This window comes from Spea bombifrons, chromosome 1, assembly GCF_027358695.1.
Source record: "Spea bombifrons isolate aSpeBom1 chromosome 1, aSpeBom1.2.pri, whole genome shotgun sequence".
NCBI lineage: Eukaryota > Metazoa > Chordata > Amphibia > Anura > Pelobatidae > Spea > Spea bombifrons.
Window position 1 is genome coordinate 144,554,878 of NC_071087.1, and position 24,982 is coordinate 144,579,859.

General features: G+C 37.1%; 1 protein-coding gene across 1 annotated transcript in view; it reads left to right on the forward strand.

Moving 5' to 3' along the window:
- The window catches only part of PDE8B (phosphodiesterase 8B), a 40,803-nt gene that overhangs the window by 8,538 nt on the left and 7,283 nt on the right, over positions 1–24,982 (forward strand). Inside the window, exons 2-15 of the mRNA XM_053447973.1 lie at positions 11,198–11,257; positions 13,644–13,834; positions 14,833–14,892; positions 15,589–15,646; positions 16,453–16,541; positions 17,165–17,243; positions 18,159–18,299; positions 19,099–19,187; positions 19,865–19,925; positions 20,284–20,335; positions 22,330–22,407; positions 23,144–23,220; positions 24,074–24,238; positions 24,794–24,839. Of these exons, the coding sequence (XP_053303948.1) occupies positions 11,198–11,257; positions 13,644–13,834; positions 14,833–14,892; positions 15,589–15,646; positions 16,453–16,541; positions 17,165–17,243; positions 18,159–18,299; positions 19,099–19,187; positions 19,865–19,925; positions 20,284–20,335; positions 22,330–22,407; positions 23,144–23,220; positions 24,074–24,238; positions 24,794–24,839 (1,246 nt within the window). The remainder of the gene's footprint in view (positions 1–11,197; positions 11,258–13,643; positions 13,835–14,832; positions 14,893–15,588; positions 15,647–16,452; positions 16,542–17,164; positions 17,244–18,158; positions 18,300–19,098; positions 19,188–19,864; positions 19,926–20,283; positions 20,336–22,329; positions 22,408–23,143; positions 23,221–24,073; positions 24,239–24,793; positions 24,840–24,982) is intronic.

Consider the following 24,982-nt stretch of genomic DNA (forward strand, 5'->3'; position numbering starts at 1 on the left):
TAGTTAAACCATAAAATTAAGCCAATATTCCAAACATAATTTTGATAAAACAGTTTTGGGGGCCATTTTTTGTAATTTCTGGACATATCTCCATTTCCCTGCTCCTCTGTATCAGGATCTACACTGGAAGTCCGGATCTCTCTGCTTACCATAAACGCCAGATGAAAGGATGCAGTGGGTTCAGGACCTTGTGGGCCCAGGGGCCCCAGCACCCTCTAGATCTCCATTAGTTATACCAATTATACCACTGCCAATTGGCCTAGAAAGCCATCGGAAACCATAATGAGGTGCTAACATTTATTTTACATTCACAATTTTATTCCAGGCATATCATTTATATTAGCTTATTTCTATCTACAAATCATTTCATTGGTTAAGAAGGAGTAACATCTTGGTGTTCATAATCAGAATATTAATACTGCGTAGCATATGAATAAAGTGAAGACCCGTGTCATAAGGTATAGAAGCAGCATTCCCTTTAAGGTGAGTATTCCGTTCCAGAAGCCATTTAGTAAGGACCTAATACAGAATGGACCGTTGTAGTTTCCAAGTTGGGCTGAGCTTTTTTCTAAACTTGTAACATTATAACTAGTCACAAGAATTTTCTTACTTGAACATATCTAAAAACTGTATGTTGTCAGTAATGATTCTCAAAAGGTATATAATGAGGCTTGTGAGCAGGCCCAGACTGTCCATCTGGTACATCAGGCAAATGTCTGGTGGGCCGCTGGCTGGTAATAGCCCATATTTACCCTTACTGCTGCTCCAGTGTCAGAGTTGGTCTTGGAAAGTGCGACTGCATGCTGTGAGAGTGTAAGAAAGTGGCTGCACATGGTCAGCCAGTGGCCATGTAAATGTCATTAAGCTCCTCATCAGATGCTCTCTTAATAAAGGTAGATGTATAAGTGTGTTAAGTTACAGGTAGGGTCAAGGATCTCTGAATGTATATATTCGTCCCAAGTGTCCGCAGAAGAGTCCTGATTTTCCGGTACTGTCCCAATGTCCCTCCAAATAACCTTACAGTCACGCTTTTACTGAACTTTAAAATCAGTTGAGCTCCCATTGTGATAGTATATAGTAGTTGTTTAGTAAGTATTTTCAATAATGCCAAAAGCTTTTACAGCAGCGGGGTCTGATAGTCTAAAGAAGCTTGTGATACCTTTCAATGGACCACCATTCATAGATTAAAATATTTTAGACTTCAGGTGTCCTTCTGTAAATTCAGGAGTCTGTTTTCATTATCACTGTGTTCAACACATATAATATGTTAAAACAGGCCGCTTTTTCTATTGGTAGAAAGCACAACCCCCTATTGTATTATGTACAGGACAACGGTCTTTTATAATAAAAAGATGCAGGTTTATGTGAATTGTGAAGCCTGTAAATTGGGAGCCAGTGTGAGGGTAGAGGCTATGGAGGATTTATGGGTCCTAAATACCTTCCTTCCACAACTCTCACATAAACTTTGTCACAATATATATATAACATATATATATATATATACATACATACATATCACTTATCTTTAGCAGAAGCTCCAGAGGTGTAGCTCCGCATCTTCAATGTTTTACAAAGTTTTGCACTGATTAAAATACTCTCTGGGTTTTGCCTAGAGACCCCGGGTAAAGCACTGCTTCCCCGAGCCACCACTGGAAAACTCTGGGTCACGGCATCAGTTTTTGTAACGCCCCGTGATGTCAGCGGGAACGTTCACTGATGTCAGCGGGAACCTGTGTGACATCCTGCCTGCATCCCACAGGGGGGGCTCTGGGTAGCCGGAGCCAAAATGTACCCGGATATGCTGATTTCCTGCTTGAAGCAGTGAAAAAAACTTCCATTGAAATAAATGAGAGTGCATTTCCTAATGTCTCATTATACCCCTGAATAATTCGCCGAGCAGTAGGTATATCACTTCTACATAAAATAAGTAAACAAAAAAAATAACATACTATTATATGAAATAGTATAACACTATGAACTGGGTGTCTTAAAATGAAAACATATATAACGGGCTAGTTACACGTATCGTCCTTTTAGAGTAACCTATTCTTATGATCTTTTGATCTGTATCATTACGCAGACAAAGCATGGAAGAACATAAAAACCCTTTCTTCTTAAATTGTATGAGAGCATGTCATATGATGAAAGTTCTGTTCACAGCTTTCGTTTGAAGAAACAAGGCATAAATTCATTCCCCGGTTCCTCTAACATCTAAAAAGTGAGATCTTGAAAATTAAACTTGCTGGCTTTATCTATAACAAGGAGCATGAAGAACTATTAAGGCCTGAGGCGAGATTTGTAAGCTCAGTAAATGATTTTTTTTGTTACATAGAAAAAGTGTAAATTTAATTTTGTGTAAATGTGGTAATTTGTATCTTTTCATCAGTCCACTCCTAGTAAACATTCTTAATCACAAGTTTTGAATTATAAATTATAGTTTGCAAAATCTTGAAGAAGCGTTAGATACATGAGTTATTTGAGAGAAAATACCACTTAGAGGAAATTGATTGAATTTTTATTTTAAAAGAAACAGAGTGTTTGTGAAGCTGTTTTGTTTAGGAAACTTGGCGTGTCTACAATTTGGATTTCCAACAGACATAGAATTGATAAGCTATAAACAAACACATATACACAGCGTTCAAGTGGATTGGTCACTTTTCCCAAAATCTACATATAAAAGTTCAGTTCATTAAGTAAACCCATATAACAGTGTTTACAGATGAAATGTGTTTACAGATTAAGCAATACATTTGAAGAAAACATTTATTTGAAAATTTACCACACCTATTGCCCCAAAGATCCACCCAGTCTGCTAAACCCACATAATTGGGATAATTTAGCTCCGCCTGTTTATTTTGGTGCAGATTCTATAACACAAACATACCCAGATACTCCAATTTACACAACCAGACACACACACACTAACATACCCAGACACACATACACACTAACATACCCAAAGACACGTTTGCACCCTTGATGTGTGCGCGACTTCCTTGCTTCCTCAATTGCCGGCACACAGTGTTTGGGAATGCTGAATGCAGAGGTCTGTTTATTTCTAGGAACATGTACCGGTACAAGCTCCCAAATGCCAGGACTGTCCCAAAATTGGAGGTTTGCACATCCCGCAAACGTTCACTGGCTGAGGGATGCGCACAGACAACCTCCGCTGCTGCCAGCACTTCCGCTGGGGCTTCTATAGTAGAGCACCAGAAGGTCATGTGATGCCGGCGCTCCATGATAGAAGCCCCAGAGGAAGTGCTGGCAGCAGCGGATGTTCTCTGTGCGCATCGAACAGATGCCCACCGGCCCACTGAAGGATTCAGTTCTCCTGGCCTAACACCACCCCTCCCCTGTGAGCCAGACCACCCCTGCATATATTTCATATTTACGCAATACTTATGGGAAAACCAAAAACATTCACCTTGTGACTCATACAGTATCTATCCATGTGCAAATTGTTACATGATACAATGCCACAGACCACATGGTTGCTTTATAAATATTTTGTATTCCTTTAAGGCTTAGTGCACAGAAAAGGTGGCTCTGAGTATCAGTTTAAAGATCAGATGAGGGGTCTATATATCACAATATCTCTGTTGTTGCTTAGAAATAGAATGCAAAACGCCTGTGAATTGTTCTGTAAGTGGTTTCCATGGCTACAAGAGGCATCCACTCCTACTCTTTTCTGATTTTCTAGTACCGTAGATGTAGAATAAGCATTGTGCAATATTTTTTTATCTACACTGTATTAAACGTTTGTCAAAAATAAAACGGTATTAGTGTAATTAGTATTTCTCGGGTTTGTGTTACTATTATAGCTAAAGGGACAGTCTAATGCCCCATACATCTTATGAATACCTTTGGCCATTTGAAATGTTTGAAAGTATGTATGTATATACACTCCCTAGAAAACATATATATATATATATATATATATATATATATATATATATATATAGGTCACTACTTATTAATGCCATTGGACATGTTTAGCAGAAGACCTTCATACACTTTAAACATTTAACCTTTTAAACAGCTCATCGCAAACATTCTCTTATAGTGACTCCCTAACTGTGGTAACCAAATAGCTTTAATAATACTTCTAATCAAAGCCATTATTAAATTGTCACCGTTATAAATTGTCACACAGAAATCTCAGCTATCATTTTCCAGTAAAACATTCTAGTTGGGATGCTCAGATATTTCAACTTTTCAACTTGGGTGCTGGGCAAGTCCTGTAGATGCAATCTGGTTGCCAGGGCTGGCCTTTGGGGTGTGCGACCTGTGATCTATGCCAGCTGTGTGGGTCAGTGAATACTAATGTACATTTTTAAGTCAATTATTGCACAAATACCCGGTGGAAAAAACTAGGTTACCTTATACCAATAGCACATATAATTAAAAAGTAAATTTAATGATGTGATAGTTGGAGTTATGGTGTACCACCCTCAGTGTCAAAAAGTTAATAAATCACGGGGTTGGGGAAATTTGTATTATGATTTTATAAGTAAAGTCTTTAAGGGGGTACTACACATTAAAGGATTTAATTACTGTAGTATGCTACATTTCCTTTTCCTTTGTTCACTAAAACACGATGTTATTTATTCAGAAGGTATGCAGAGTGTTCTGCGCAGGTTCAACGAGTTCACGCCAAAAAAACCTATTGTAAGTCGGTCACTAAGCAACTAGTTGAGTATTGATAAAAGAAAACCAGACTACAGCATGCTTTGTACACACTGTATGTTACAGCTGGTGATGATCCTCATGTAGAAAGTATCTAGGAGCTACTATCTCGCATAATAACGGGATGTTATCATTATAGGAAACATAGAATCATGTGGCTATTGGCATATATATATATATATATATATATATGATCTTTGTCCAATCAGATCACTCTTTTGACATCACTACTGCTATCCTTAAACTTACATTACAACCCTATAACTCTAAAATTAATCTTATTTTGAGTTTTTGACCCATCTGCATACCTGCCAACAATCCCGAATTTCCCAGGACAGTCCTTTTTCTTTCAGTCCTGTCCCGTCAAATTCGGGTTAATTAGGTATGCTAATGTAGGTAGAATAAATAAAGATAATAAATTAAATAACTTTAGTGATATAATAAGAAATGTACCCCTTATTTTTAATAACACCTATTACATTTAAAATTAAATTAATAATAGACCTTTAACCAAACAGCTGCACTACTACTATCCTTAACCACAGTCCTGAATTTCCTGGATCTAGAGACAGAGATTAGCTCTCTGCATTTACACTGCTATGCACTAGATGTATGTAGGGATGGAATATATATATATGTATATATTCCATCCCTGTCAGGTACTGATGTGGGAAGAAAATGCCTGGCTCCCAATCTCCATTCCAGTTCATCCCAAAGGTGTTTGATGGTCTTGAGGTCAGGGCTCTGTGGAGGCAGTTAGTTTTTCCATACCAAGCCCACCCCACCATGTCTTTATGGCTTATTGTCCACTGGAGCACAGTCATGCTGGAATAGAAAAGGGCCTTCCCCAAACTGTTCCCACAAGCATAGCATTGTCCAATTTGTCTTGGTATGCTGAAAGGGGCCAACCACATATTAATGACAGAGGGTGGATCAACTGCATATAAATGTCTATGTATGTAGAATGCAATGTCATAAAAGTCCCTGTTGGTGTAATGGTCAAGTGTCCCAATACTTCTGTCCCTATATCGAATCAGGGATAGCCTCATACAGTATTTAGTTGGTAAGGAGTGTGAGGAAAGTGGGAAGAGAGTGGACATAGCCAATTGATGCTGTCCTGCCGGAAGGAGTAAAAAACTGGCCCGGAGACCCAGGGAAGCAGGCCGTCACCCTGGACTCCACATCAAACACAGAGTTCAAACATATGGCAGAGAAGCAGCTCAGGCAGTGCATGTATTTTGCTGGGTAGTAGTGTTATTGGAGCAAAAATGAGATGAAAGTGAACAAAAAAGAAACTAAAAGGACCAATAGAAATATAAAGGGATAAAGGAGGGTCATCAAGTGGGAAATGCATTCAGGGATTCCAGTATTCTGGTGAACCCTTCTCATTATTTGTTTCTCCCTGCATTCCTATACTTAATGGGCCACCCCTAGCAGCTCCACTAATACTTATCAGTGAGTGGGTTTCAATGATATGGCATTCTGGATAGTCATCAATCTCCAGTAGCTTTTACTGTACATGTACTGTATAGCTGCTTTGTTTGTGAAGGTGGGAAAAAAGATTGTGAAAAACAATTCTTTACATGTGATTTTCAAAAAGGCTATTTTTGGGTTTAGAAAGCAATTTGTAAATTTGTGAGGCTGGGAAAGGTGTCTAAAACAGAATAAAACCGTTTTTTTATCTTCATGGAATTATTAAATGATAAGTTAGATGTATGCCATAAAATTTCATATTGGGTACTACAACAATTTAAATTATACCAATATTCTCACAACAAGGCGTTGATGTAATTAGTGAATAAGCTGTGACATAAAGCAGTGGTTTGGTTGGGGAGATCCCTTGTAACGGGCTCATTTTGCAGCGGGGCACTGGGGGCTTGATCGTCCAAGAGGGTGATCTGCCCACCCTGGTTTTGTAGCAGGGGATCGACGTAGAGTGACCACATGCCCCGGATTGCCCAGGACAGTCTGGCAGTGGGACTTTATGTCCCAGGTCCTGACAGCCTTAATCCCTGAAAGAGAGCTCTGAGAGAAGGATGACTTCTCAATTCTCCTGATGGCTGAGAGTTCAGAAGAGTGTAAGCTACAGCCAGCATCAGGAAACAAACCGTTCATGTCTGGTAGCAGAGTGGTTCATTCTCTGAAACTGCTTATGCCTGGTGACAGAGAGGTTAAGTCTCTGAAATTGCTCATGTTTGGTAACACATGGTTTAATTCTCTGAAACTGCTCATGTCTGGCAATAGAGGGGTTAATTCTGTAAAACTGCTCATGTCTGGTAATGACTTTGTGTAGTATATTATAATATATATATATATATATATATATATATATATATATATCAGAAATAAAATGTGTACAAAAAAACAGGAGAGCGCAAAACCTTTAAAGCATAAAAGGCATAAACATTCAGCAACATTCCCGGGTTGCTGCTAGAATAATAATGACCAATAAGTACACAAAACAAAGCAAGAATTCAGAGCATACCCATACCATTCAAAAATATCTATCTAAGGCATAAATACTGGGGATTCAGTCACAATATATGGCCATATATTGCTTAGCCCGTTACTATGTCACAGTACTCCAAATTAGTCCTGTCTAATTTTCCATGTCTATATTGCTTACCAGTGGGACTGCACTACATTTTAACCCAGATAAGACTCTCAAGCAATTAAACCCTTCTCTGCAAAGCATTAATAAGGCACCTGTGTGGAAGGAGTGGTGATAAAATGTGGTCACCCTAGACTGCCGCCTCTTGGACCTCCCGCCCTAGGCCTACTCAGCCTAGACCAGGATGCGTGACTGCATGAGCAGCCATTATGGGGTGGTATTCACATCTCATCATGCTCTGCTAACTGGACATTACCAACAAACATGAACCATACATGCACAACCAACAGGCATCTATACTTTCAAGGCATTTCCACAGTTCGTGTTCCTCTTTCCTCCAATGGATGCATCTCTTTTCGAGATTAGAAAGTGTGCTGGTTATGAGTGAATATCAGGTTCACAGTCGCAAAACGTCACAATACCTTCTATATAAACAGTTGTTTTTTTATAACTTTGTTGTATTTTACAGTCATGGAAGCCTTTTTGATGCCTTCTAAACAAAGATAACACCTTTCTTCTTACACAGAAATAGAGAGGCACAGCATTTATTGGTAGTTAAACACTGTCTGGTTCGTCCATTTTGTTTGTTTTAAAACCTTAAACCCTGGCCTTGCTTATATTTAGGATGAGTTTTTGATAATGATTTAAATGTTTAAATTCATGGTTTTTGACTGTGCCCTCTTATCAGACAATATCTGGTTGCTTGAAAAGTATATGACGTTAATTGTCTGTTTTTCTGGCAAGGTTAATCTTGCCCCAGAGGTCCATCTAGTGGTGCATCAAATGGAGGTCAGGCAGTTTAATGAGGTTCTTGTACGCAATAGAAGCACTCTTGTGCGTACTTAAGTGTCACTGCAGACGTATGCGCAAACAACAGATGACAGCTGCCATGTAGAGTACAGCATGGTATATGCAGCGCTTTTTTGAGTGAATAGATGTCTATTTAATGGGACAACATCCACAACACAAAAAAGTAGACTGTGGTCACCGGGTTTTTTGCGTTTTTGTTACGTCTGTTGAAAACAACATTACGGAACAGAATCCGTAAGGTGTAAGCAATTCAATTGGTAATTCACCAAGTCTGACAAGGCTTAGAAAATCAAAACAAAACAATTGTAATGTAATAAAACATTAAAACCAATATTTAATGATTGATAGAAAGTGTTTAAAGACCTGAGATATTGTAATAGCACAATATATTGTAAAAAAAATTTAAAGGACACAGTAGGGGTGATTTGCCCAAGGTTCAAAACCATTAAAGAAACAGAATCCAACAGTGATGGCAAAAACTGAACCAGATGGTCCATAACTACAACATACAAAGTGTAATGTATCTCTTATAGACATCTATCAGGAGTTTGCACTAAATAAAGGCACCCAAGACGGACCTGTATATGGGTTAACAATCATCATACTTGTTAAGGGTTTGGACATGTTTCTAAAATGCTATCAATTTAAAAGTAATACTGAAAGAATTGTGGTAATTATCTCCTTGCCTAAATATCTAGAAACCTCCTGTTAGAAAAGGTCATGAAAGGTTCATTTTTAGTTGCCCCTAATCTCTACAGTAAGAGAAAAAAAAAGAACATTTTGTTTTCGGCAAAAGTGGGACAATTAACATTGTTGATTTTTAAGGCTATGTTAAATGGACAGTGCCTAAACCCATTGAAAACAATGCATTTTAAGCCCGTACATGTACGGGCTGTGTCAATAAGGGGTTAAACTGCTAGATTAGGTTAAGTAGTGCAGAAATGAACATGTTAAAGAGGAAGAGAGCACAGAAAAAATAGATTTCATAAGAAAATGTGGTGCTTTCATATGTTTCTTTGGGGCTCCCTCCTCATTTTCAGACATTTATATACAAATTTTCTTTTTGTATCTAAAATTCATGTGAATCAGAATACATAACTCTAATACGAGCTATTAATCTGGCCATTGTTCAGCCTGCTGTAAAACCTCTGCTTTTTTTCTGATGGGCTACACAGTTTTTTTTTTTGTTTAGATGAAATCTGTATAAAATCTAACATTAGTATTCATTTAAAAATATTCAACGTAATGCTTCATTTAAAAGAGGAAAACATTTTTGATGATACTATCCCCTTAAACCACCATCTGGAAATCAGTTCATTAAATACCTAAATGTTTAAATGAAATGACATCATCGTAACTCTTTAAGATCCATTACAGTGTCCCTAGTAATCATTCAAAGAGCTGGATGACTTTATGGCTGTGATCCGTCTTATCACTCTTCCTGGCAAAAAGGAAATAGATAGAGCGGCGTTACAATGGCAGCTTTGATTGCTATATCGTAAAAATAGTTAGCATTAATGACACCTTTTAGATAATATTACCGATAGGCAGCTGCTTGTGTTTTGATAAGATAATGGCTTACAAGTTTACTGCTATTTGTTGGACCCCAGGTGTTGTATAAAGAATCATTTTTTATGTGTTTGGAGGTGTGGGGCAAATCACACTACATCAGCCAACATGTGCATACAGTGCATGGAGTCCTAAACTCCTTAGTAATATCACTACTTGGCCAATTTCACTGCCTTTCTTCAGTTTAACACATCTTCCAACGTTTGAAATGACCAAACTGCGACCTGTTTGTTTAAGGGAGTGCAGTAAGACCTTCTGCTGAGGGAATGGCTTCTTATATGATGTTGTAGCTATTGATAACTATTTTTTATGATGCCTTCAGGATACTCTCTGTCATGCAATAAAAGAAAAAGGCATTTTTAAATGTGGATGGGAATATGCCAGAGCAAAAAGACAGATTAAAGATATTGGTTAGGGTTGGGGTAAGGACACTAGAAAGAGATGGTAGGAGATGGGATGGTACAGGGTGGAGGGCACGGGTGATGAGGTGGGAGGATGAGAGGACCTCAGAAACTTCAGTTAGGGGTGCCCAGACTGAAGCATGTGGAAAACAGATGTTTAAGGTTATGGGGAAAGGAGGAGATTAATGAAATAAAAAAAGTTTGTCAACTTTCTGCAAGCAACAAAATGTTACCTGCCGTATTTTTTCTGACATTTTCAGATGAGATATTGCCTGTGTCCCTGTCACCAGAAAGGGACAAATTCAAAAATGTTATTTTATGTTCATCACTAGTTCAAGTAAATCTTAAATGTAACTATCATTATCGAAGGTAAGACAAAAGTCTTGCTCTGCATCCCCACACATCATGTCGCAACAGAGATTGACATCTCTAAGGGCAGAGCTCCTCTTCCACCAATCTGTAAACCGGTATGATGGTGCAAATGTTGCCGCCATGGCCATGCCCCATCGTAGACAATGCAGTTGTGTTAGGAAGGTAAATACATGATGGTCTATGTCAGAAAGTAATAGAAAGAATAGGATTACTGATTAGTTTTTGCTAACTATAGGTGGAACAGCTTGGCTGGAATACGGACTAAACATAGGAGGAATACACATTATGAGATAACTTGACCACACCAACTGGATATACATCCATTCCTCAGGGTGTAATGGAGTCCTACAGAAAAAAGATGTTTAGGATTTAAATGGTTTAATTATTACTTCATTCTGTGCATAGACAACAACAGAGAAGATACTTTGTAGCCATGTACACCCCCAAAACATAATTATGGCCAAGTTCAGAGCAATGATACAAAGGCTACTTCTTATTCTGTGGATACTGGTGCTCATAAAGATATAACAGACTTTTTTGGACTACTCTAACTCAACAACAAAAAATAACATTAATTAATTAAAAACAAGTTAATAAAATTGTATTGCCAATTCACAAAATGGCAGTTTTTTAAAAAACATTTTCCAAGCAATTACTCATTAAAAGCTGTCCTTACTGCTTCCAAAAGTCATGATGCTGACTGTTAAAAGGTATACCATATAGTAAACAAATTGTATTTTTCTTTTAGCAGGTATCTTCAGCAGAACTGTGGCTGGGACCTATGAGACTAACGCTGGATCCCATCCAGGTACTGGCATGTTTGAGATTTTAAATTTATGGAAACATGAAGCAGAAAGCAAATTTAAGACATCAGTATTTTATTCAACAAAAATTGTTTAGCAGACATTTCGGGGACCCCTGTGAGGAAACATCTTCCAACAATACTCCATTTGAAAAAATAAGTAAAAGCTTAAACACAAAAACTCTCGTATTCCATTGTTTTCTCTGTTGTTTGTATTCTCTAGTTACTCAGAAACATTGTGTCCACATACACAAAACATATTTCTTGATCTTGGTGGGTAGGTATTTGCAGACTGATGTTTTTTAATATGGCTATATGATAGTTGGGTTCCCTTCATAGAAATAGCTTTTGGGACCTCAGAGGTCTCCTTTTCAGATGGAATCATTAGGCCATATCCACATGTCTTGGTAGAAGTAAGGAAAATGTATATAATTGTATTTGTTCATGAGAGAAGGCAATACCTTTCCTTGGGCCAAAACAGAAAAATACATTGAGTCAAATAAGCTTTCAAGACCATCTGTAGAAAAACCATCTGAGGTCACAATAACGTATCACTAAAGGCTCCTTTGTAGAAATAGAAATGACCGTTTTCAGTTATCTGACACTATATTGATTAGCTAACTTCTTTGCATAATACACAGCAGAGGTGAAGAATGCAATAATGAAATTCTACAGACAGGGAAAACCATACATAATAAATAACTGATTGCTCATTATTACCTCTGATCTTGTTGTAACAGACCATATGCTGTAGTATATGTCACTTATAAAATATACAGAGTCTCAGGATCATGTCAGTTTAAGGACCGACACATGCTCATAATTGTTTATTTAGTCGAAAGAAGGCTTACATGTGAAAGACTAGAAGACAGTGGGAAATGTTGCACTCTGACGTCAGCGCTTGTCAGTGTGTGTGTGTGTATGCGTATGTTGTGTGTGTGTATGCGTGTGTGTACTGTATTAGTGTCCCCAGTGCAGGGGACGCACTCTAAAGAGGTCACCAAGTCCAGGAATTTATTGATTCCACCACAATGCAGAGTTACCATGGCAACAAACACCAACAAAGCAAGGCCAGGGGGAATACTGGCATGTTTACAAGACCCGAGACTTAATGATTGTCATTAAATCAAAGGAAAATCATTCAACCTTTCCCATGGCAGGGTATTTGCAAGCTCACAAAATGCTGTGCATGTCATATTTCGTAGTTTTTTTCCCGATGCGCTTAAAAGGCTTCTAGAGTTTTAGAAATAATACTTTGCATACATTTAGATGTAGTGTAAAAATATTTCAGTAAAAACCTAAAGTGATAATACTTATATTGTCGCCCAAGTATATTTAGTTAAAGTCTTCTGATATATGCCATGGAAAACTTTTCCATTGATTTATATTTGTTTTATCCACTCACTGATGTCCAGTTGCCTAACGGCAAACTTGTTTTGGATATTTTGCTAAGATACCAAGTAGAATTTTGTACACAAAGGAGATGAAGCCGGTCTGTTGCCTGTCTCAGGATTGTAGGCTTGCGAGCAGGGCTCTCTCCACCCAATGTATCGGTTTGTGTTAGTCTGTCAATTCTAGTCTTGTCAGACCCCTTGAATATATGTATTGTATTGTAAGAAGTGCGTAAATTGTTTGGTGCTATATAAATAAAAGATAATAATTAAAAAAAGAAAGCTTACCAGTGTCTTACTGCAGTGCAAGATTTGAGATGTGATCTTTTAGTCTGTCATTCTCGCTGCTTAGTCAGGGTTTCCCCAGACCTCAAATATACTCTAGCGAGCAGCTGTATAGTAAGTATAGTATAGTAAGGCAGATTTGGTATTTGGTTTGAGGACTTGTGGTTGCTCAGTTAGGGTTTCATGTATGTGGTCATCACTTGAAGGATGCTTTACACCAGACCCATTTAGTGATCATGACCGGGTTCGTGGCCATTCCAACTTATCGGTACTAGGATATCCAATCATTGATGTGTATGGAAAATGTGGAGTACGAGCAGTAAAAACAAATGGTAAAACCCCATATCTGTGGCAGATTAATTCTTTCTGTTAACATTTCTTTTCTGAATATATTACACAAGTAATAAAAGTATTGTAAATCCTAAAAAGATTTGGCCCCTCTCTGCAGTGGAAAAAAATATTAAAGAAAGGGGTCTTGGAGAAAAAAATGAAGAATCAGCATTGGCTCTGAAATATAAAGAAAAAAAACATGTCCCGGTCTTCGATCTGTCGCAATTATTATTAGTTGCCCAGTTTGGTTCCTATTAAGTCTTAATAACATGTTTATACAGTAATGTGTGCTTTGGTTGTGTGTCCAATATACCCAAAATGTTTTGAATTAACCAGCATGGTCCAAATTAATTTGCCATGAGATTAACACTGCCTTGTGTTTCCAGGTGCTGTTAGTATTCGCAAAAGAAGATAGCCAGAGTGATGGCTTTTGGTGGGCCTGTGACAGAGCCGGGTACAGATGTCATATCGCTCGGACACCAGAAACAGCACTAGAATGTTTCCTGGATAAGCATCATGAAATAATTGTTATAGATCATAGGCATTCGAGATATCTCGATGCAGATGCTGTGTGCAGGTATGTAGCGTAGTGCTATTTCAATGTGTCAAATTATTTTGCAGAGGACAGAACAGCCTTTTTCTCACTTATGCGTATCCTCTGTACCCATCTCTGTACCCCTGCCCTACCTTCTAAGAGAAACCATCTTCGAAGATAAAAAAATAAACACCCCATCTTTTATAGAAAGGTTTTTCTTTGAGGCAACAGGAAGCGTTTTTGGCAATCGTGGATGCCAATGATGGACTGAAATATTTACAACCTCTCACACCCTAACATTATAAGGAGTTGTAGTTTATATAGCTAGATTTAAACTGTTCTGTTAAAATGTTCTGTTGACCTGTGAAAGAAAAGTACTAAATTAGAAAAAATAAAAGCAGAAAAATGTATAAAGTTTCAGGAACAATGATAGATAAAAACCAACAGACTAATCGTATAACATAGATCTTGAACCAATCTTTTCAGTGCCCTTCCACAGTGGGAGATTGAGGGTTAAATTTCTATAATTTGATTTCTATATTCCAGAGTCCGCTTGCTAAAACCTCACATCTAACTAGGATTTCATTCCAACTTCCTCCCTGGAATTTTTGTTGGTTCACGAGACTGGTCTAGATTTATTGTAAATGTTTAGTACAGCTGTTGCCTACATCCAAATGTGTTAAACGATCTGACCTTAATTTTCTTTTAAATTGTGTTTGTAGCAGTTTTTATATTAATATTGATATTCTATAGCGATGATTTTAATGGGGCAGGATTATTGACCTTCAGAATGTTTTGGACAATGAATCATCTCACATGTTGACCATAGCTTATGAACATCACCATTTGCATGAATTACATTTTTTGGATGTTTTGGGACACCCACTCTACATTTGTTTTACATGAATGATTCACGCTGATAATTTGATGTCTTGAAAACCAATGCAGTTGGCTCCAAATCATTATTTTAGTTACTGGAGGAGCGTATCAGTCTAGAATCCTGTGTGAGGAGTCACATGTCTCTATTTGTCTTTTTCTAGATCAATAAGAGCAACCAAACCAGCAGAGCACACTACAATATTAGCAGTCGTTCCACGGGTGTAAGTTGCTTTTATTTGTTTGCTATCACTACCTGTTTTTTTGTTTTGGTTATTGTTCGTACGCAGTTTTTTCCAGTCCATATTATAATGTCAGATATTACAGTGATGCTATAAGTAGCTAGTTATCTCATGTTGGAAATATGATAATGGGCCCACTTGACCGTCGCCATACATAGCAGAAATCATTACTTTAAACCCATTCCATTCCACTTTAAAACCCAACCTGCATTGGAAGTCCATGACTTGTCTTTCGTATTATGTAAATAATTTCTCAGGGTTAACAACAGGTTAATATGATTGGTATTATTACATCTTATTCATAGAGCCAGCAGACTTTATGGCGTTTTTATAATGAAGGGCAAATACAACAGTAATGTTAAAATTCATATACTGGAGACACTGGAAGACACTGGAAGACAAAAGGAAATGCAAGAAACGGAAGGGAGCACTGTAGTTGTCTTGTTCTTTCTTTTTGCCATTTTTTCCAGGGCTGAATTTACCACCCAAGTGTCTGCCCCTATAGTTGACCTTTATATCACTGTGAGCAGGCAGGGTAAATACTGAATAGGGCAGAAAACAAAATGTCATTTTGTTGTTTGGTTTGCTAAAGTGCGTATTTTTTTCATATATACAAGGGATTGAGGAGGATTGAGGAGGGTAGCATATTAAGTAAAACTATGTTTGCTTTTACTACAGAGCTTCAGGACAAGAAGAAACATCTGTCCTTCCTCTTCTTCACACTGGATTCAACCGGGTAGGATCTAACAGTCGGCTTTACCGGCGCTAGTTAGCATTTTCTCTGCAGGATAAATAGTTAATGAGTGACTGTCACCTTTTAGAGTCACAGTCCTTGTATTCACAATGCCCAGTAGGCTGGTGCCTAATGCCGCCAAACAAATATAATCTTTGCTGCTCATGCAGCAGATCTCGTTCAGATCTTTTGTTTTAAGGCTTTAATTTGACCTATTAATAGCTATTTATGACATACCCAGGGGCATAATTTACCCCCCCAAACAGCTGGTATGTGCCAGCATTGCCCCCAAACAACTTGTCTGTGGCTTCCTTGCCCCCCTTTCCACCATACATTCTGGCACATATATATGCAGACACGCTTACACAAATGACACACACTTACTCATATTCACTAACACATAAATGCTCACACAATTACACATGCATGCTCACACACACAATTACACGTGCATGCTCACACACAATTACACTCACAATTACACATGCATGCTCACACACACACACACACGCAGTGTGCGAGCAGCTTTGGTTTCACCTTCGGGGTCGTGACGTCGCGTGACCACGATACGTTCCTGTCTCCCTGTGCCGGGTTAAAATAGTTTTGAAATGAAACTATTTTGAATTGGTACAAGGAGACACGAACAAATGGTCACCTTGTAGTTATTCCAGTGGACATACCTGGAAACTTGTCACTTTAATATAGTGTCATATGTATATAAAACATACACGTATTATTATGCGTGCGTTATGTGTTTGTACAATTACTCAATACACATTTATTTTTTTATTTTTTTGTATTTTTTACAGAGATTTGTGGAAAACAGTAGTATGATTGCTTGCTATAATGAGCTAATCCAGATAGAGCACGGGGAGGTGCGTTCGCAATGCAAACTGCGGTATGTAAGAACAGTATTGGCCTCTCAGGACATAAAGCACAATCATGAGATGTGTCAGTGGCCAACCATAGACCAGCAGTATACATAGCACTCGACGTAATAACATGCTTTAGATTCAGACACATCATGGTTCATGGAGTCCCAGAAAATTGTCACAAAACATTACATTTTCAGCTTATGTCTATTAATTCTCCTAATTAGTTTTTTTGAGGTTCAAAGGCTCAGAAAAATATTTTCATTTTACCAGCTGAATCAAAATTATTCATTATAAGTACCAGATGTGGCCGTTGTACTTACATCACATTACATTCTAAAAAAATATATATATGGTTGCGTTTCATGAAAGAAATTAAAAAAATATTTTAGTGTAATTATGCATTAATGGTAGCAGTGTTGCACTAATGTTGAAAGTTTCAGGTGAGGACATGTGAGTTGTCTTTCAACTCTCATGCCCTCGTCTGAAGCTCACAAGAGTCACTTGTGTATTACGGTACTTAATACACACATTGTTTTGCAAGTGTTAAAATGTAAGGACATACGACTGAAATCTCGACTGTCAACTTGACTTCTTAGTGAATAGACCCAATTGTTAAAGAGTAACCTGAACTATTTGTTCATTACAGGGCCTGCAATTCAATATTCACAGCCTTAGATAACTGTCAAGAAGCCATAGAAATAACAAGTGAAGATCACATAATACAGGTACACTTGTCATAATAGATGTATTTGTTTCAGTTTCTAAAGTTTATTAGTTTAAAAGTCTTACATATTCCTTGGGGGCAAGAATATGTGGCAGATGTGCATTATATAGAATGGTATGAAGGTGTTTCAATGGAAATAGATTATTTAATCCATCACATAATTAACAAATCCCTGTAAATGTTATTATTTCTTAAATAATAAAAATAATTCAACTATAATGAATATTAACCTGTACCCAATAAGCAAATGTTCTACAATGTGACACATTTCATTGTGGATACAGATGATTTCGAATAGTTTTTCCCATGATTTACTTGTCATTACCCATCTATAACGCATGTACTTTATCTGGTGGTCCCAGGTAATGGCAATAACTAGGGTGGATCATTTTCTTCTACATGAGATGGGTTTAAAGATTTAGAAGTACCCCATGGCAAGTGATAGAAAATATACCTAAGCTATATAGGATATGATATTTATGATCACACGTTTGTTTCAAGACAAAATACATCATAGCGATATGAAGAATTTGAAGAATATAAAGAATCTGTAATTCACCCTCCAACACCCTGTGGGGGTCCACTTACATACCGTGGCAAGCAGCTACACTACACGAGCATTGTGCAATCTGACATATACAGAAGCATGTAGCATTCACAATATGGTTTTACTATTTATTTTACTTTTTCACTGTCTAAGACCTAAGAAAAAATATATATTTTGGTAGGAAACCCCCTTTTAACATAATTACTGGTAGTTAAATTAATAATATTGAATAAACCATCTAGAAATTAAAAATACATACTGTGAATATATTATGCTTTATTATACAATGCCATACTAAAAACTCTTTTGCAATGACCCTTAATTGATGTTTGATAACTACAAGCGTTCTAAGTACTTGTAACTTGTCAGTATATTAATCCAGCCTTTGAACGGATGATGGGATATCACAGGGACGAACTAGTCGGTAAAGAGCTCACAGAGTTGCCAAAAAGTGACAAGAACCGGGCAGATTTATTGGACACAATCAACACGTGTATCAAAAAGGGAAAGGTGAGAACTATGGGTATATCCCACAAATTTAGATATATATACATTGTATTATATATATATATTCACCTTTTCAAAGCCCCGTGATTTACAAATGTATTTCTAATAATATCATCACCGTTCAGAAATCATCTGCCACTCAATGCACTCTATATGACAGAATGAATTGTTACATTTCTCCCAGTGTCCTTCTGAGAGGTTCAAAATAGAATAAGTTCAAGTATTTTAATCATATTAAATTGAATTGAGGCTTTTATCTCTATTAGATACAGGATCATTTGTGATTTAAGAAATTATTGAGTTTATTCAGAAATCATTTCATTATTACCAAGAACACCAAAATATAATAAATAATAACTAATAACTGATATGTCAAAAAGTGCTCCATTGTTTGGATATGTGCCCCATGGATTTTTTTATACTTTGATTGACTTATTTCTTTTTGCATAAAGATAAGCATACAGGTGCTCTGAGTGGGTTCCTTTCTGATAGGAAATCATCTTTGACCATTAATCATTCATATTTTTTGGCTACACTTAATTGCCATGTGCAGAAAGGCAGCCACTCATAGGTTGTTGCAGTAGAAACTGGAAATGTTTCTAAATTACATAGTTTTTCTCTTACATGATTAAGAACAGAGAACAGGATAAAATTAGACAGCACCCTTAATAGAGCATTCAGAGTAAATACAGAAAGCATTCAAAATATAGATCGGCATCACAGAGGAATTAAAAATATGTAATGTATTATTGTTATTTCTAATCATTGGGTGTTTTTTCTTTCCTCTTTTTATTGTCCACAGGAGTGGCAAGGGATTTATTATGCAAGAAGGAAATCAGGAGACAGCATCCAGCAACACGTGAAAGTAACCCCAGTAATTGGGCAAGGAGGGTGAGTACAAGAAGTCTGGATCATGTCAGGGGATGTGTACTTGTTCTCATGCCGGTAGATTATGACGTACACGTTATGAAAAAAAGTATTGGGACAACTGACCATTACACCAACAGGGACTTTTATGACATCGCATTCTGAATAAATAGACGTTATTATGTAGTGGGTCCCCCCTTTGCCGATATAACAGCTTCCACTTTTCTGGGAACGTTTTCTATGAGAAGGTCTGGCTTGGAATCTCCGTTCCAGTTCATCCTAAAGGTCAATGGGGTTGAGGTCAGGACTTTGTGTGGCGGGTCAAGTTCTTCCACACCAAACCCAGCCAACCATGTCCTTATGGGCCTTGCTTTGTGCGCTGAGGAACAGTCACGCAGGAATAGAAACTGTTCCCACAAAGTTGGAAGCATAGCATTGTCCAAAATGTCTTGGTATGCTGAAAGGGGACAACTACATATTAATGCCAGAGGGTGGACCAATTACATTTTAATGTCCATGTATGTAGAAACTGTTCCCCCAAACTGTCCCCATAAAGTTGGAAGCATATCATTGTCCAAAATGATTTGGCATGCTAAAGGGGACACATCTTGTGGAAAACCTGCGAGCATTGTGGAATTTATGTAAATGTGTAGTCTTAGAACAGCTCTGGATGACTAACGACTGTATATTTATGTTACTAGGAAAATTAGACATTTTGTGTCTACCAAGAAGCTGTGCATTTCCAGTGACAACAACAAACAGGTGCTCTTTTTATTCATGCTTCATTCGTGCTTATTTATATATAAACAATATGTTTGGTTTTGCTACAGTTTTATTGATTTGCTATCTACCCAGTATCTATCATTACTCAACCTCCAAATAGTTGGCATCAGAGGTTGGAGCAGCTCCCCAGACTCTGCTCTTGTGTCATTAAGGTGTGTAGTGTGAAGCTGTTACCTCGCTGCAGCGTAACTCCCTTTCATTCTATGTTTTAAAGGAATAGTTGGGCCCTCGAAATTGTATTGGTATTTTTTAATGCATGTTGGAGTGCGTTTTAAACTAAAATTTAGACATCTTAACATATGCGGAATTATAATGTGATTGTTCTCTTTATCACTAGATCTACAAGGTAAATCGAGATGAGAAAAGCTCTGGAGAGAACACGCTAACAGGTTGTCTACTTCCATATGTTTTTCTAAATTGAAAGAAACGGTTATTTATAAATTGTGTTTAAAATAATGGAATGTAATACTTAACAGCAAAATATGACTAGTGGTAAAAATCCAGAGTCACACATTACAGTTGAACATACACAGGGGCAGATTGGTTGGGGAGTCAGGGGGTTAAAAAAGGCGGGTACAAATTGGACTGGCCCACTGGCTGGAAAGCTATAAAGAAGCCACCAGGCAAGGTATAGAGGGTAAGGGAGGTAGGAGAGAAAGAGGCTAAGGGGGTTAGAGAGGGAGGGAATGAGTATGTATGTGTGTATTTACGTATAGTCTGTAAGTATTAACTGTCTCTGTGTGAGCATGACTGTGTATATGTGTGTTAAAGGGAGTTTGTGCTAGGATGAGTATGTGTGTGTTAGAGGGAGTGTGTGTTATGATGAGTGTATGTGTAAGTGTGTATAAGTTAGTGTGACTGTGTGTGTTAGCATGAGTATGTATGTAGAAGTGTGTGTTAGCATTAATGTATGGGAACATGTGTGTTGGCGCGAGTGTGTATATGTGTGCCAGTGTGTGTGTGTGTTAGCTTCGAGGGCATAGACAATGGGTCGATGGGACTATTTGTTTTTGCCTGCCTCCTATGCCTCCCCTGAACGTAGAAAACAAGAAATAGGTTCATTCGAATTTTTGTGGTATTGAAACAATTGGAGGGTCCTACAGCAGACAATCTTGTTATACTCCAGTATTACAAAATATGCTAAGGTTTGAATTTGTTTTATAAAAAAAAGACTATTCCCTATCTACCCTAAAAATATAGGTTAATAAAATATAATTTCAATCATCTAAAAACACTGCTGATCTGCTGTAACGGGAGACAGCAGGCTGTAAACTGAGCACAACATATAACCTAAATATTAAAAAAGTAGCTACGACTACACACTACTAAACGAATAAGCGCTGAATAGAGACTTCACTAGTATAATCAAAGTATAGTCCATATGACAGAAGCCCTTTCTATACAACTTTTGTAAGCATGAGCCTTGACACGCGTTTCCCTGCTTCCTCAGGCGGCTTCGTCGGGTACCATGTGAGGAAACATGGAAACATGCCTCAGGGCTCACATTCACAAACATTATATAGTAGAGACGGCTTCTGCTAATATTCTTATTAGGGCACACTAGATTATGTATGTGTGTATATATATATATATGTACTATACTATATATCTTAATTATACTAGTGGAGTCTCTAGTCAGACATTTTTTTAATTAAGTGGTGTGAAGCCTTAGTTGCTTTGTAAATATATAATGTTTATGTTTACTCAGTTTACAGGCTCCCTATATTGCAGAGATGATTTGGAATAAATGCTATATTTTATTAACCTATTTATTTAGGCAATTGTCTTTCGTACCAATTTTATATATTTATAGTTACTTAGGTTTCAGTACTTATAATCTCCACTGAAATCCATTAACAGGACATCTTTATTGAGAAATGCATTGAAATTGTTTTATAATTGTTTGTTTTAAAAAAAATATTTTTAACAGCTTTTTTTAACATGACTTTTAGTTACTTTTGTTATTTATTTTCCAATTTCACAACATGAAGTGTAATTTTGGATTCAATTTTTATAAAGTGTTAAAATATTGATAGGACACAAATATGTATTTAAGTACAGTATACATATCAATATTATGTATATATCTGGTTATGTATAATAGCTTTTGTGTAGTACTCTTTTGCAACCTTTTTTTACATCATTAAGATCTGATAAATCATATTAAGTGTATAATAATGGTGAATGGTGAAGTTTATTTCCAAGAACTGCTTAAAGCAAAACCAGGGTCAATGAACATTTCAGGTATTCCATTAGAAAAAGAGTCTGATATACTGAGTTTACGACGATAATACAGGATCGTTTAATGGAAGATGCACAGTGGCTGATGGATTTGCTGCCCCTTGTCTGTATTAGCTAATGTTCCTTTGCATTTATCTTTCAGAATCCCACTCATTCAGACATAAAAATAGACGGAAAGAGTCTGTAGATGTACGGTCTATCACATCCCGAAGTAGTGATGGTAGGAATATTCAGATGCATTCTAAAGACCGCATTTACTAAATGTATCAATTAAGAGAATAGATTTGCATTAAAAGCATAGGAAGACCACTTCAAGTTTGTGAATGTATCAGACACATAATCCATTAAGAGCAACTGACTACGGGGTTAGAAGATGATTAAGGGTGGCCCAGTGGAGTTCATCATAGGACAACCTGTGATATTCCACAAAATGTATTACATGTATGACATTGGTGCACCTTAGAAAGGGTCAGAAATGCCAATCAAGTGGTCCCATGCCATTGCCTGAAGGTGTGGAGGAATGTAAATCCTGCTAAAAAAGACTCTGCTCGGTCCATAAATTGTAAATGTCATTTCATCTGCTAAATATGCCTGGTCACCCAGCACTTCTTGAAGGAGAAAGCCACTTAAAAAGTGATTTAAAATGCATAGTGAATTCTAGGAATGTTTCATCCCAACTCAGCATTTATGGAATGAACCCAATAGACCTTGTTCTCCGGGCAATGTAATGTTATTTTCACAGTAGTTTTTACGAAATCCGTGAAGACGCATGTCTACCTCTTACTGTGTAAATATTGTGCAACACATAATTATTGGTTGTTGATTGCTGACTATTGATTGTGTCCCAAACCCACTAAGTGCAAAATGAATTGTACTTTTAATAAGGAGAAGATGGTTCTCTGATTGGAGACAACATTTTCATAAATAAACCTGTCTATGTCCTTTTCTCTATACAGCACCAAGTTTACAAAATCACAGGTATTCATCTATGGCTCGAATCCACACCATGACAATAGAGGCTCCGATTACAAAGGTAATTAATCCTAGCACTTTTATTCTCCAAAATGAGAATCACTTATAACCCCACTGTATGTAAACAGCAGTCCCCCGACCGAGGATACAATGTTTGTGTGCATTATATACACGTAAAATATACCATAGCTCAGTGCCCAACACTAAACACAAACTACTAATCTACGCGGTAATGGTTTTGATGGTAATTTTCGTCATGCTGAATTAGCCATTGTTGTCCATAATCATGTTACAAATCTTCGTCAGAACGCCAGACACCAGTTATTACAACCTATGTGCACACTGATTACACCATGCTTTGGCGTGAGCAGGTATTTGTTCTTCATGTCTGTTCTGCGACTGATGGTTCTAAAGTAAATGAACGCTAAGTTTAACTTGAATACATGGATCCGTTTGTGCAGCCTGTTCCTACATGTTGATATAGAGCCAGTCATAATTTATTGGCTTCTATAAAATAAGATTTCCTTGACACCTGCAACTTATTACACAGCAACATTTGCAGAGCAGAGAGAATTATATTCTTTATAGTAAACTCTCACGCTGCCTTGCATAGTGTAATCATTACCATTTACAGATGGTGCTGTTGTTATAACCATTCTTGGCGTAGATTATAAACTCATGGGCAGAGTTCTTAACTCCTGTTGTGTCTGTATGCGTAACATATGTATGTGTCAACCAAATTCTACAGCCCTATGCAATATGTTACTATATTATAGAATAATAATAAATACCAATAATATCTGGAGCTCAAGGAGGTTAACTGACATAACTAAAGACAAGTGCTCAATATAATCTCACACTTCTGCATATCTATAAATATTTATGATTTTTTGTATATTTTTTCCCTTCTCAAGGTCATTAATATAATAAATGCAGCCCAAGAGAGCAGTCCTGTGACAGTAGCAGAGGCGTTGGACAGAGTTTTGGAAATTCTACGCACGACAGAACTCTATTCTCCTCAGTTGGGTACCAAAGATGAAGATCCTCACACCAGTGATCTTGTAGGAGGTCTAATGACTGTGAGTTAAAGGGGTGGTATAGCTTGATAACAAAAAATAACTGCCCCTCAACGTTCAAAAATACGGACACATTGTATAGTATGTAAGGGGAGCATTTTGCTTCCTTATAATGTTTTTAAAAACTTATGCATGTGGGGTATTATGGGGTATTATCAATGGCACCTAAGAAATCCTGCAAAAACTGCAAAAAAAAAATCATTTTTTTTCTTCTACTTTTTGACATATTATTTATACTAAATGACGAACGATACAAAAAAGTCATACAAAGAGAAAGCCGTATCTGCCCTTGAAAGCACAGCATATAATTTGTGTCAGAACACTAAACATGAAATCAAGGCTGAACAAAGACATAGTGAAAATGGTAAACCAGCTCCGATTACCAAACAGAGTATAAGCCCTGGTCACAAATGGGTTAAAGGAGCTATCTAGTCGCCTAAACACTGGCCCTGCGCCACCACCCATCTCCTAGTACAACATTAGCTATTGATTAAAACAAATTACTTTTTTTGATTCATTTAAATGTTTTTTTTTTTTAATTTTGTTTTTAATTTCCAGGACGGCTTGCGAAGGCTTTCAGGAAATGAATATGTTTTTTCCAAAAGTAAGTTTTATATGAATTAATATTTTTTGTTATTTTGGGGATCATGGAAGATATGTTTTTCTTTTTTTTTTTTTTGCTTGTACTCCAAAGATAGCTAACCAATGGCAATTGTTACAATTATACTGATTAAAAGTCAAACATTA